Below are 15,041 nucleotides of genomic sequence, written 5' to 3'. Positions count from 1 at the left end.
CATAGTAGCTCCATAGCCATCTCCCCATAGAAAATTCCTCAGGTTTTGGAATACACATGTGCAATGGCTGCACTAAAATGAAGGCTGGGGAAGGAAGCAGAAATATGATCAAGATTGAAGAAAAATGGAATCTGCATGATCATAATTGGGGAAATCCAGTAATGGGATTTTCACCATTTTTCTGAGAATCAGGATGATGATGAAAGAGGATGTGTCTCTTTGTTTTTTTCATTCTTTCCCTTTACATCAGCTGCTTTTCAGCTTCCTATTGCATTGCATCTGGAGTTTCCTACCTGTTGTTGCTGAAGTTTTCAAACCCAAAAATGTCCAGCAGTCCAATGGATTGATGTCTGTCTTTAGGCTTCTGAGAAGTTGGGTTGAAAATGGCTGAGTTGATTTTGTTCACAATCCACAAGAAAATCCGTCCATATATACCCTGAGGAAAAAAAAAATAAAAGAGGAATTAGAACCCATCATTAGAGACTTTGGATGTTACTTCTCGCTTTTGTGCTGTCAAAGCTATGCCTGAGAACTGCAAGGGCCTGGAGCCCTCTGGGTCAATGTTTATCACATAAGGCTCCTCAGCCAGGAAGAAAGACAGCTCTGAAAGCATCCCCAGCCTTTAAAAAGGGAATCTGAGCACCAGTACCTTCACAAAGGCATCCCTCCCATTGGCAGCTTGAACAATATTCAGAGGCCTGGACACACTTTCTCCTCGGACAATGATGGAGAGGTTTGTGAGGCTGTTCTGGAGTTCAGTAGAGTCCACCTGGAGAAATAGCCGTGGCAACCTGGTCATTTCAGGTAGATAAAGGAGATCCAGCAAAATTTGTATCAGGAGGTGGGCTATGACAAACTGCTTGCCTAGCAGCATCCACTGCCAACTTGCTGTCCCATTTAAAGGCCTCCCAGCTTGGAGAGACATCTGAACCAGCATGACTGGAGTGTCAGCAGGACAGAGGGGACACACCTGTTGAATGTTCATTCCTGCATAAACTCCAGAGATGTGCTCTGCCAGTGTGCTCATGGAACAAGGGGGAAGGAAGAACCAGCAGGAGAAAATGAGAGTCCATTACCTCGAGCAATTTGGTGGCGATGGAGAAGTGTGGTGAGTCTATCACATCAGAGCAGTCCAGATTGTCGTACACAGCCGCTGCAAGAAGGAAACAGCCAGTCTCAGGGGGAACCATCATGTTAATGTAGCTGTATTTCTGTGAACCCATAGCGCTGGGAATGTGGCAAGGTGCACAGTTCTGATTTGAAACTGACAGGTTTGGTGATTTTACCAAGGAGGGTCCTGATTTCACCCAGATCTTGGGATCTACAGGGCTCTTTCATATCTAGAAATCAGGCTAGAAACAGCAGCCAAAAAGACAAGGTTATCCATTTAAAATACTAACTCTAGGGAATCTGGGGAAGTGATATCTGACTCCTGAAAAATGTGTTTCTGGAAATATTTCTCCTGTGTATCTGGCTTGTGGGAAATTTAGACAACAAAGAGGAATAAATTAAATCCCTAATTTTAGTAGCCAGCATTAATTCTAAGAATCCAGCTGGCATCTCTGTATCAGGCCCGCTGTATGACAAAGCGAGGAGTTATTTCCTAAAATGTGAAAGCTTCTGGCATGTGCTGGTGGGTCACACTGTCACTCTGTGCCAGTCCATATCAGAAGTGCACCTATGCAGGTGAGTGTTCAGCAGAGTTAAGCAGGAGCTGATGACTGCTATTATCTCCAAGGCAAAGATCACTCCTGTGTCCTCTGGCCTGTGTAGAACAACAATCAGCAAATGTAACATGGCATTATACTCTGTTGTTTCAGTTTGTGATAAGGGCCTATTTACAATCATGGAGACCTGACAGTGTGACAAAATAACAATAAAAACCTGTTTTTCAAAAGACATGGCAGTGGAGTCACAATCAGAATTTCATAGTGTTTATCTGCCTGCCCTTCCAGCTCTGTTCCCCTGTTAATACAGGTGAGAGCAGCACAACCTAATCTGTGTGGGTGGAAGCAGGAGGCACCCAGGGGAAATACCTTCACCATCGAGTCTGAGGAAAGGTAAGCACAGGCAATGCTGAATTTACCTTGGAACTCTACATTCCCTAGGTGCAGGATCGCAGCCAGCAGCTTGCTGATGTCCCAGTGCTCAGAGTCTGAGAACATGAGGATCTTCATGGCCGAGCGGATGTGGGCATAATCCTTGGCGTCATTCCGACTGTCGCAGGACATGCAGTTACCCTGCAAGCACCACAGCAACAGGTAAGGAAAATCCTCCTGCTACCCAGACAAGGAAGAAAGCATGTATAGACAAGCCTTGGTACACAGGGTGGCTATCCTGTGAGTCACAGAATCACAGAATGTCTAGGTTGGAAGAGACCTTCAAGATCATTGAGTCTAGCCCATGCCCTAACACCTCAACTAGATCATGGCATGGAGTGCCACATCCTTGAGTCCACAAGGATGCAAGGTAAAAACCTATGTAAACATTCCATACCCTCTTCCTGTGATTGTGTCTTCCTTCATCTTTTGTCTCAGAAAGAACTCATTAACAGGGGGTTCAATAATCATTTCTCCAGGGCCAGACTGAATACTGGGGAAGCCAAAAGGGAAAGCTGATGGGGAGGCTGCTCTGGAGCGTAGAAGGACAGGAAGCTTTGACAAGGTTACATTTACAAGGCCATGCCTGTTTCTTTGGTTTCCTCTCTCCACCTTGTCAATGGAAAATTAAGAGGCCTCGTCCTAAAGCAAAGCAAGTCAGGTTGGATAAGTACTAGAAGGCAGATATCAAAATAAAAATATTGGGTCCTAGTGGAAAGCAAATGGAAGCATCCAAGGCAGCTTTAGAATAACCTTTATCAGAGCCTGCACAGCAGGTCCTAGGATGCTGTTCCTGAAAGAAAATATTTTCAGCCATAATGGAGATGGGGAAATGCTTTATTTACCCTTGCCATTTCTGACAGTATAGTGTGATGATTACAAAAATGAAATATTCCTAGACATTTCAGTTTACAGCATGCAAATATGCCAGCTTGTACAACAGCTGTCCTTAACAAAACCATGGGTATGTTCTCCTTTAATCCAGTCCTCCTATTTCAGTATTACACTGCCCTACCGCTGACCCAGGGGCCTTTTTATGGAACGGCCAATGGCTTAATTGCACTAATTGCACTCATCAGCTTTGATGCAAGATCACTGCTGTTTTGAAAACATTACAATTCAAAAAATCTCCACAACTTAAATGGTTTTGATTTTGAGACTCCAGAAACAGACTTGTTTTCATTTCATTCTTTCCTAGAAATTAGATGCCCAGCTCCAGGTAATTTCAGTAGAGGCAGGACTTACACACATTCTTTCCACAGCTGTAGAACAGCCCAAATCTAACCAGCTGGTGTATTTAATACGAGGTATAGACACGGCCTAAAGGACAGGATTTGCATCATGGCTTTCATGTCCTAAACCACTCAATTAGCTATTTTCAGAACCTCACCTATGAAGAACCCACATCTGCCACAATGGCATCATAACCCAGACGTGGTCATTAGCATCAGTCGTGGGAGGTTACACTGAATGCCAGCTGCCTGCATTATATATATAAGATTTATTAGATATAAGGACTAGGATTCTTATTGCTTTTCCTCTAAGGTACACATATGTGATTATTGTTTTCCCTGGCATGAGATCCCTTGCATTCCTTTGAAATCTGAGTGTCTGGGAAAGTGGGGGATGTTGTCTACATTCTGTTTTAAGATGTCCTTTATGTTTCTTACGTCTGACTCTCTGACAGAAAGCTTTGACCTGCCACAAGCTGCTTCCCACTGGTGGACAATACGGTAAGTGAGTGTCTGAAACTGATGCTCACAGCACTTTTGGTGTTACTGCTTCTGGTGCTCTAAGGGAAGGACTGTTCATATTTGGTAACTATCATCTGCAGCTCCTAGTGATTGTAATTGCTCACTGGAAGAAGCAAATGGCAAAGGGATAGTGGAGAATAAAGCAGAGATTATTACCATAGTGAGATAAGTGTATTCTGAAGCAGTGCTCAGATTCAGCATCTTTTTCTGCTCTGTATTCATCCCCATTAGCATGCAGTAGAAGATGTGATAGTTCCTCTCCTCTGGAGCCTAAAAATAAAAGAAATATCCTTGTCAGGACAAGCTTCTAACACAAGAACAGGCAGAAGGTACCCCTGCCAGTGCTCTCACCTGCCGGCAAACCCGGGACTTTTCCAGGAGAAACTGTTCTATCCGGGCTCCTTCTATCACACCATTTTGGTTGAAGTGAATATCAATGTATTTCCCAAAGCGGCTTGAATTGTCATTTCGAATTGTCTTGGCATTTCCAAAAGCTGATGGGCAAGGGACAGAGAGAGTATCTGTATTATTGCAGTTCATGAATATCAAGCCTATTTTTTTTCCCCTTCTACTTTGCTGCTAGTATTTCGCATGTGTTCCAAATGACAGTGCTGAGAAGCACTGTAGAATGTCTTGTCTCAGTCTGCCTCCTGATACTGTGCATAATGTGCACCCAGATAATTGGGTCCTAAAGGACATATTCAAATGATCCAAATGTGGTCTATATCTGGCCAGCCAAGCCAGATCTGGGCAGGTCTGAGTACCTCCAGAAGGATTTAGTGGGAACATGTTGATCCCTATAGAAAGAAAGATGTGTGTCTCAGGGAGCTCCCCTGTAGATACACCTATGCGTGGCCAGTCACTTTGTCACTGTCTAAGGCAAATGCCAAACCAGGGGGCTTTGCCTTGGGCTCTGCAGCCCCAAGGACTCTTGTGCTCCTGGCAGTTCCAGGTACCATACTACAGTGGTACCTGCTGCTACAGTGTGAGAGCAAAGCTGCAGTGGACTGCATGGGAACATGGCAGAAAAGAACAGATAACATCTACAGTGCATCAGCAGTGTTTCAGGGGGGTTGCCAGTTAAGCAGATATAATGGTTCAAGAATCTGTTGCTGGTTTTTATCCTGAGATAAATGTGGTAAATCAGCCACGTTTGCTAAGTGACCCACCTTCCAGAATGGGGTTGGCCTCTAGGATTTGCTGCTCTATCCAGGAATGCTGGCCACTGACAGCTGCCAAAAACTGTAGTATTAGCTTTGTACTTTCAGTTTTACCAGCTCCAGATTCTCCACTGCAGTAAGAAAAAAAGATCATTACAGGCTTCCTTTCTTTTTTTGGTAACATGGCAGACCAAGTTTAAAAAAAAACAACCCACCTAAGCTTACCCTGTGAATGGCAGATCAATCTGTCTTTGATAGAGGGCTAGAAAATTTGAGCCTTTCATTGTCTCACCTACTTAAATTTAGGCTGTTTTTCAGACTTAGGCTGAGAATTAAATTCTCCCACCAATTACAATCAAATCCATGGAAGACATTTTGTACCTGTGCAAATTAAGTGACCAGTTGCTTTTCTTCTTTATTGCATCGCCAGATTGACAATGCTAGTGTAAGCACGTCAACTGAGTTGACTCAGATACTACTACAATGAGACTATCTGGGTTCCTCACATTGAGGACAAACAGAAAACTGATTCTTTATAGGATGAAGAAAGCTTCCATCCATCTTTGGGTTAGCAGAGGTTATTTCTCTTAAAGAAATGTCTAGTCTCAGAAACTGCATGTAACATAAATATCTTGTCTCCAAGGTAAAAGATAGCCCTATATCACACACGCTCAGGTGCTCTGTTTCTGTAGGTAGTGACCACATGCAGAATGTACAAGTACATTCAAAGATTCTGGGGGAAAACAATGGACTTCAGAAATCCTTTGCCCTTGTTTTACCTTTTGCAGCCCTAACTGAAAATAAAGGAGCGGGAAAGAAAATATTTCCTTCCTGTTGTCTCTAGTTTTATCTGTGCCCTTCCATTTGGAAGGTCTCCCGTGTCCACAAGGTGCCCAAACTGTGCCAGACTTGGTTTCTGCTGTTCATCCTCTCCAAGTCCATTCACCTGATCACACAGCACTGGTCTCTCTTATTCCTCTTCATATTGAAGTAACAGTTGTCTGCAATGGCAAAGACATGAGGTGGAAGCTCTCCAATCCTCTTGTTATAGTACAGTCTGATCTGATCCACTGTGTAGAGGGGCAGCAGCTGGTATGGATTCACTGCTACAAGGATTGATCCTGTGTAAGTCTGGAAAACAGTTGTGAGCATTATTGCTACAGCAAACCTGCAAACAAGAATGCAACCAAAGCCACTTGCAGTATAAATCTAAACAGAGGCATGAGGGAAGTTTGGGAGATCATAGCAGCACTTGGGTGAGGCTGAGAGCCCAGTTCCTCACTATGAGCTGCTGTTAAACATCCCAGGATAAGGAGGGTTTTGTCCAAGGAAGAATGCTAGGTGTAATCTCCTTGCCAAATGATAGCTCAGTTCTCTGTCTCAAGCTGAAGTACACAGAAGTGCAATTTGACCTGGCACTTTGGTGTTATTGTAAGGTGTTCTGCAGTGTTTTGTTAAGCTGCTTCTGTATTCTAGTGCAGATGTAGCTGAACTTTGCTAATGGGCCAAGTTATAGCTGTAATATTCATACAGTGATTTAGAAACATTTGTATACAGCACTACCAGTGAAATGAAGAAGGCTATTGAAGGCTGTGGAGATGCAAGGCAATAATATTGTTTGAAAACCACATGAAAAAACTGCAGGCTGCTAGAGTTTAATAAAACAGGTCTATAGACATCTTTGTAGTTATAGCTGTAGGATCTATAAAATCAGTCCTTTTTTACACTAAATATCATCACACCTATGTTGTAAGAGGCAGCTTCTCTCCAGTACTGTATATAATATGGGAGGCAAAGCATAAAAAAACCTGAATATTAATTATACTATTACAAACTGGAAACTAAGGAAAAAGGAAAATTAAAATGACAAATTTCCCAGTTACAGATAAAACCTGTAATGGACAAAATATCCAGATTTATTCATTAGCCATCTTACTACATCAAAATTAAGTAAACGTTGCTTGGACTGGGGGACAGTTGAAATCATGTCACTGCATACTAGTTAGGCTGATTCTCCAGGTAATAGCAGCACTAAGCTGTAACGGGCTGGATTTAGTTCAGTGTGAGTGGCTGGTGGCAATGATCGCTCTGGGAGAAAGTAAGTGGGGTCACTCCCTGTGCCAGCACTGTGACTGAGGGGCTGCTGGTAGCTCTCTTCTTCACAGACAAGGTACTTGAGCAAAAGAAGAGAAAAACTGTGTTGTGTCTCCTTGGCACCTTCAGTCATTAAAGAAGTCAGAGGGCACTATGTGTGAAAGGCTCACAGGCTGCTCAAGTCACTTGCTGAATGTAGAGGCTGTTCCTGGAAGTGACCTGGCTGTTCCTGGGAATGACTGTGGCACTCACATAGATTTTGTGCTCCTGATGTCGGATGAGGAGGTTGTGCACCATGCCAGCTTCATGGAGATCCCCGAGGCAGATCATGTCCTCTACTCCCTGGATGGAGGAAGGGTGCATCAGGCGCACCATGTGCATGTTCCGAGCCGTGATCCAGTGCTCCTGACAAAGGCAAAGCGCAGACTTTAACATCTGATGCTGTGGCTCAGAGGCAATCAAAGGGAGAGCTGGGTTAGACTAAAGTGAGCTTCAGCATATACAGGCTCAAGCTAGCATGTTCTAACACACAGGTGACTGGCCTACAGGAATTAACCGGTTTGCTGCTCCCCAGGACAAGATGGTTTAAAACACTGAATGAAGCCATTCAGGTGGGTTCTGAACAGCACCAATTTAACACTGTAGATAGTGCAACTCTGTCATCACAGGCATAACATTGTATTGTAACTGATTTCAGTGGGGTTATGTTTCCACCTAAAACGTCACCAAATTTAGAGATTGGAGCCCATCCATTTCCTTTTTCTAACCATGTAGACATAACCTCTATCTTCCAAAGCTCTGAATCTGGAGATGCCCAGTGACCATCCTATACTTGCCTTACTTCGTACTTTAACATTTTTTGTTCATCTTTTGCAGAAGGTTATAGCATAGCCCACCTTGCCCTCATCATCCTCCAGCAAGAGCCGTCCTGAGTCAGATTCCTTGACAACTGCCCCAATAGGGACATTAAATTCACTGTTTGGTTGAGTGTCCAGCCACACATGATCACCCTGGGGAGAAAAAAGCTACTGTCAAGTACAGTGACATACTAGATGCCATGTAGCTCACAAGCAAACACCTCTTGGTCTTCCTTTCTTAGTGATTTGATTTTTTCACCAGTGTTTAACTGGGTAAGTTCTCACTGCTTGCAGGCAGTACTTTTACAGACTTCTGAATTCTACTCCCAGCTCCACAGCTGATCTGGAACATGACTTTAGACAAGTCATCAAACCCAGCTGTCTCACAAGAGGAAATGAGGTAACACTTTTTCCAAGGACAGCAATAATGCAGCTCGACTATCTCTCCGAGGCTGGCTGGGGGCAAAGGGAATGCTGGGGAACTGGCTTGGCAGCTCACATGAGCTATGATATTCTCTCATAAGAGATTCTTGAAGACACAGACTTTACCAGGAAAGAGAAAAACAAACAGATGTAATCTACTGGATGCCTGGAAATGTAGAGCCTCTGTTGGGAGAAATTTTAGATATATATTTTTCCTGCTATAGCTGAAATGTGAGTGCATCCATGATCTCTCTTAGGAGAAAAGCCCATCAACATTCTTTACCCAGCCCAGTTCCTCTCTTCACATTTGTAGAGGCTTGTTAACATCTGGCACCTCTGCAGAGCAAGCAAGAACCTGCTCTGCTGTCCCTTGAGGAAGGGGTGAGCCACAGCTGCCCTTTCCTAGGAATGACCAACATCTTGGTGTTGCCTGAACCAGTGTCCTGGTTATAATTCCCTACTGCAGGCACTCAGGAACTTCTCTTGCTCCAGTCCCTAATACAGATTCAAACATAAAGACGGAATAAAAACTGAACAGAGTTGTAAATCAGGGGACTTTCTAGCTGTGTCTTATCCTATACAACTTTTGTTACGCACCACAGCATTGATTGTCACAGTTTCAATGTTTTTCCTGAAAAAAAAAAAAAATCTTTTTCCTCTCAAAATACTTTGTGGCTTACATTTAAAACCAAACAACCAGTGTAAAGCATTCATAAACATTGCAAAATATTATGAAAAATGTTACAGAATAACAGCTCTTATTTGTGTTGAATAAAACTCCAAAGGTAACTTGTGTGGTTTCAGTGCCACACCTTGTGACAGAGGTCACCTGCTCAACAAGAGCATCTGCTTGCCTAGTCTGGGCTGTTGATACTGGATTATTGCTACTTTCTTTTGACTGAACCGTGATGGTAAGGTAATTTTCTCCTCTTTGGGCCTCAGGCTGATCACTCAATCAGAGCAAAGAGTAGGACTTACCTTTCTGAAAACCACCATTATGTTTCAAATCACTGTATGCAACCTGCATGCCAAGAACATAATGTTAGGTCAGAAAAGGGCTTTGATGAGAACAGAGAGCAGGGTTTCCTTGCAAAAAAATAACATCAAAATGTCTTAAAATAATTTTGCTAAACCAGAAGAGATCATGGTAAGATTCACCCAATGTAGAAACGATGACACCATCTACACAAAGCAAAGAACCTGGAGCACTGGGGTGGTGCTCTGAGTTCTACCATATAACCCTGGAGATGCTCTCAGCCCTAAAGATTTCACTGTGCATATTTTAATACCAAATTGTTCTCTCCATCAAGTGCTAGGCACAATTACTGTGAAGTCTGAACTTCAAGGTTAACTCATTAATAAAAAGACCCACCAGTGCAATGTAATTTGATGCACAATAGAGTTATCTCTAACTGGTCCATTGACCCGACAGTTCAGTGGCTATCCCAGAGACACAGGCGTAATTCATATTTTCTGAGCTGAGTTCCCTCAGACCCTCCAGCTTGAACCCACCACCAAACAGAAATGGAGGTCTAGAATTCACCTTCCTTGGCTGGAATGGGAGGGATTGCAATCAAGGCATGAACAGCAAAATAAGGGACTGAAGGGAACCACAATAAAATTAGGAACTCATTATCAAGAACATAACAGCCGAAATACCAGTGGCCAGATATCTACAACAGTGCTTTAATTAAGGGATGATGACAGTTTGGGCTATCCTAACCAAGAAACTAAAGTCTTCAAAGCAACTTTCTGTCCCACAGAGCTGGATTTTGGGAGTGATTCCATGGCTAGGATGATTTGCCAGCTGGTCTTTCATATTCTGTTATTCTTACAGCAAAATCCACATGTTCTTATTCAGGACTCAGAGGCAGGACCTATGTGTCAGCTTCAACACTGAGATAGCCTGTTACAGAGTGATGCAGGGTGGCACAGAAGCACAGTCCTTGGCAAACATAGGCTAAAGATGGACCACAGTCAGTGATTCACAACTGACAAGCACTTTTTCACCTGTACCAGAAACCAGAATATGGCAAAAGGGTAAAATGTTGACCCCAAACAAAGAGGGGGGGGCAGATGCAAGCACAGAGACAGCCATACAGTGTCACATCAAAGGGACAGCTGGCTCCCGATCCAGTCTGACAGCAGCCAAGAGCAGATATGTAGGGAGGAGATCCCATATAATCCCAGGATATATAGTTCCAACATTTAAAATTCTTATTCCCAGAGAAGCTGTCAGTGACCACCCCCTGCACCTGTTTGCATGGCCACTTCCTGGCCAAGCCTGGCTCTCTCTGCTGCTTCTCTTGACAAAGTAATGCTGCACCATAAACCAAATCGCACCCCACAGGACGGAAATTTACCTCTCCAGAAGAAATCTTCACTGTGTGGCTTTTGCAGCTCAGGTCCCTCTTTTTCATAAGCATTGGACTAAGAAGGGAAAGAAGATAAAACTGGCCCCGGTGCCATTAAGTGCCAGTTCTCCACTGCACAAAGAAGGAAATGACTGAAGCACGGTTATTTATTACAGGACTTTGCTCCTAGTTCAGTGTATATGTCACTTCCAGGTCAGGTGTTCCAGCCAGCATGAAGGCTAATTCTTGCCTGAGTGAACCTTAAACTTCAGTCTCTCCACTGGGCCTGTATCCTTTCAGATTTCTGGAAAGCATTCCCGGAAGAAAACCCTTTAGCATCTGGTCTTATCCTGCTCTGACATGACTGACTTCCCTGGGACTGTCTCTCACCTTGTTATGTATGAAGAAAATCAGACCCTCATCTCTTCATCAAAACCTCCCCTTGGTTTTCCATAGCACTTTTCTGCAAGAAAATGCCCATCAGTCTGTCTGGTCTGTGTTTCACAGTACCTAGAGCTCAGACCAAAATTAACTCATCACATTTAACTGAAATCCATACACAAAACATCCAGGACAAAACATCTGGTTTCACTATCATTAATTTATCTCTCAACAAACACTCTGTCCCTGTGTTCCAAAATCTAGGTGCATGTTAACTCCCTAGTGTGCACTTCTCTCTTCCCAAAATACGATAGAATGGCCAAGAGCTTTCCTCTTTCTGTTGGCTCCATAAGTACTCTCTGTGTCCTCCTTGCAAATCTGGTTAAATTCCAGTATGGGAAAGAAACAGAAGTGTAGTGCATCTTCAGAGAGGCAGATATAGGGTTTCTCCAGCCAAAGCAAGAACTCAGGAGTCAAACACATTCCAACCCTTATGATGAGCCCAAACAGTGAAGATGAGATTTTTTCCATGTACCTTAACCCAGCTGTGTCACCTTCCTCCAGGGCCCTGTGCACAACGCTGTGCACTAGTCTGTGTACCCACTATTAAACATGCAAATGTAAATGTGCAATAATTGTGAGCATGTGCTAATATACCTAATACAATAATTTGTATTTTCTTGTTTCCTAGGTTCAGTGTGGCTGCACTTCATAATGGGGCCTTGCTGTAGCTCCATGTCCAAATCAGAGGTAAGTATTCAAGCATGGCAATAAATAGTTGGGAGTAGCATGTGTTTATCAACATCACATATTTGTGTTTTAATGTCAGCCTCCTTACCTGAGTTATTGTTTAAGTCTTACAGCAGCAGATACAGGTGCAGAAATAAAATGTAGGCCCTTCAGGGCTCAGAGACTTTTGGAGAGGAGCAGAAAGTCACAGAGAGCTTTCTTCAAGTTTCTAACTGTGCAAATCATTCCTACTCAAAGATATTGCCTTAAAAATAATTCTTTAGCAGACTTACTTTTAATACAGTTTTTAGACGTCTATATGCTGTATGGATTAACAAAATTCCAAGTACTGATTTTATTAGGTAAAGGTCAAATAGTGGCAAAAAAATCAAAGTACATACCCTTACACTACCAAGGCAGATATCGAAACTCAAAGCTTTTTGTATAATTGGACAAAAAATGCCACACATATTCCTTCAGCAAACAAAACATACCTTCTGAAATTCCAAATGGAGCCTGTTTGGGGGCAGAGAATCTTATTCTAAAAGTAACTACATTGTTAACACTTGTGCCCAAGACACAGTGCCTGTGCTACTTCAGAGAGAAGTACAGGATTTATGTCCTATAGACGCTGTACTAGATGGAATCATAGGGAAATCGAGGTCATCTGAAAGAAAAGTACAACTCATTGTACAGCTGAAATATGTGCTAGAAGGGAGATTGATTTCCACAGGTGACATACTCAAGAAGCAGGAAACAGAAGCTGAGGGAGCAGAGACTTGATATACCCAGGGGAAGCAGCCAAGATGCTCTGTGCAACACATGCAGCTAATGAGAGATGAGCAGGCTGAAGGTGCCGCCACAGAATGGCCTGTGAGTGCACAGGGGCTGCTCAGGTTTGGGAAGGCACTGAGCTGTGCAGACGGAGAAAGACAGGAGAGGAACTCGCCAGGAATGAGCAATGCGATGTACTGCTGAACGGAGTGTGGTGAGGGACTGTGCAGGGCACAGGAACGTTGGCAGTGGTAATTAGGGGTAATCTGTAGCATGGTCTATGCTGATTAATTGTTGTAACCTTTCCTTTAAGCAAATTGCTGATGGTGAGGACTGTCACATCACATCTTAAGTAATAAAGCTCAAAAAATGATATTAAGTATGTAGCAAGACACTGGCACAGGGTGCCCAGAGAAGCTGTGGCTGCCCCAACCCTGGAAGTGTCCAAGACCAGGTTGGACAGGGCTTGGAGCAATCTGGGATAGTGGAAGGTGCCCCTGCTATGGTGGAACTGGATGAGCTTTAAGGTCCTTTCCAATCCAAACCATTCTGTGATTCTATAATGAATGCTGCACCGAGAAGAGCAACAAAATACAATGGGATGAACCCTGGTGAAAGTAATCCTTGTGTTGTTCAAAGCAATAGGTCTGCCCAGATAGACATGTTAACAAAACTGCCTCTTCCTGACATCTTCCTAATTAAGAGATTGATGTCAGGATCAAAGGGTTTAATTCGCACATTGCACTACCTTTCGTATTTTCTCTCCAGCTAAATCAAAGTGGCCTTGGAATTTTTGTGTCACCAAGTCCTAGATACCAAACATCATTTTATGTTAAACTAGTTATTTCTCTCAGGTTTCTGAAGCAAGGTGGATTTGGTGTAACAATTTGCAATTTAAACTGTTCCTTCAGCAGTCCTCTTGCCTACACTAACCTCCTTCCCTTCCTCTAAGCAGATTTGTAGCTCTAAATCACTGATGTCTGTTAACTCTGAAAGAGGCAGTGCAGGGATCAAAGTGAACTAAATAAGAAGTACATACCATTAAATGATTTCCGAGCGCATCGCATGGTTTTCTCGAGCATTCTGATCCTCAGGGAAAGGCTTATTTCATTCCAGCCTGTTCATGGAGTTGCACAGTGAGGCAGACTGGCAGGGCGCTGGGATCTGTGTCATTACACACCTTCACACACGCCAAGTGGGCGCTGCTTACGCTGCTTGGTAGAAGACAGGTCATTCTCCCCCACTGTGCAATCCCATTACGGTCTGCCTGTCACTCCATCCTTCCTTTTGGGAAGCAGCCAGGATGGTATTACAGGAGTCTGTTACAGACTGGTATCTGCCAAGCTCTGGCTCATGGGGAATAAAGGCATGTGCATGTTAGTGTGCACACGCACATTACCTGCAGAACGAGGGCTGGAATGGATGCCCAGTTATTCAGCATTGATGCGGTGAGGTTGTTTCAGACACAGTGCTCCCTGCCCTGTGTGATGCACATGGCATGCCACAAGTAGGTTAGGAGGTTTCTTTTCAGGAAGATGGGAATTCATAACTATTAGAAGAAACCTCTGTGCCTTCTTCCACTCTCAGTAAATGCACAAAACCTCTATTCTTGCATCAGTGCTGCCTCGGTGCATCTGGAATTTGGGACAGCGGCTCACCATCACTGCAGAACATGACAATGTATCTATAAAGGACTAATTTCCAAGGCGGAGCATCATCATACTCTGATCCTCTTGCAACTTTAGTATGGAATAGATTTCTGTGTTTTCTAGGCACCTTGGTACAATTTCCAGGTACCTTGGTACATATTATTCAACATGGATTTTGGGGGGATTTTTTTTGTTAGTTTCTATTTATGTTTTCCCTTGTCCATTATTTTCTGTTACACTACTCCCAAGTTATTTCCTTATTCCTTTATTTGTTGTGTTGTAAAATTGTCACCCTGCCTTCTATTTAGTCAGTTCTGTAAAGTCATTCAATTTCTTTATGGAAGTCAGAGAAGTGCAATGACAGGAGCCTCCCATCACATACTGTCACATGTGCCTGCTCCTTCCAGAAAAGATATCAGTGAAACCACACAGTGCAAAGACCTAAAAGATATAAAAATCATATAGGAGGAGGAAAAAAGGACTACTAAGAGTGTGGTCCTGAGACTCACATAAAGATCTTCGTAGCTATCTGGAAAAGATCAGTAGAGCTGTAAAGAGAGACATTATCTGTGTTTTAAGTAAGCTGCTTTCAGAGAAAAAAGAAAAAAAAAAACAAACCACAAAAAAACAACAACAACAACAACAAAAAAAAAACACACAAGGTTTTCTGAATTTTTGATAAGAATTTAGGATTGTATCCAAGAAACATCTGACTCGACTGCTGATTTCTCCTTCTAAGTGTTTTGCTGTAGAAGACGTTGAGTAAT

The 15,041-nt window shown here is 43.1% G+C and overlaps 1 protein-coding gene across 1 annotated transcript in view; it reads right to left on the bottom strand.

Moving 5' to 3' along the window:
• The window catches only part of MYO7B (myosin VIIB), a 46,820-nt gene extending 37,437 nt beyond the window's left edge, over positions 1-9,383 (bottom strand). The window contains exons 1-11 of the mRNA XM_040074762.1: positions 9,366-9,383; positions 8,004-8,117; positions 7,360-7,512; positions 5,960-6,144; positions 5,023-5,144; positions 4,205-4,347; positions 4,010-4,123; positions 2,087-2,240; positions 1,077-1,153; positions 650-769; positions 294-436 (exon numbers count right to left, since the gene is read on the bottom strand). Coding sequence (XP_039930696.1) covers positions 294-436; positions 650-769; positions 1,077-1,153; positions 2,087-2,240; positions 4,010-4,123; positions 4,205-4,347; positions 5,023-5,144; positions 5,960-6,144; positions 7,360-7,512; positions 8,004-8,117; positions 9,366-9,383 — 1,343 coding nt within the window. The remainder of the gene's footprint in view (positions 1-293; positions 437-649; positions 770-1,076; positions 1,154-2,086; positions 2,241-4,009; positions 4,124-4,204; positions 4,348-5,022; positions 5,145-5,959; positions 6,145-7,359; positions 7,513-8,003; positions 8,118-9,365) is intronic.
• Between the last annotated feature and the right edge of the window lie 5,658 nt (positions 9,384-15,041).

Source organism: Hirundo rustica, chromosome 10 (genome assembly GCF_015227805.2).
Source record: "Hirundo rustica isolate bHirRus1 chromosome 10, bHirRus1.pri.v3, whole genome shotgun sequence".
NCBI classification, from domain to species: Eukaryota; Metazoa; Chordata; class Aves; order Passeriformes; family Hirundinidae; genus Hirundo; species Hirundo rustica.
The sequence above is the reverse complement of the archived record's forward strand: the minus strand, read 5'-3'. Positions and strand labels throughout refer to the sequence as shown.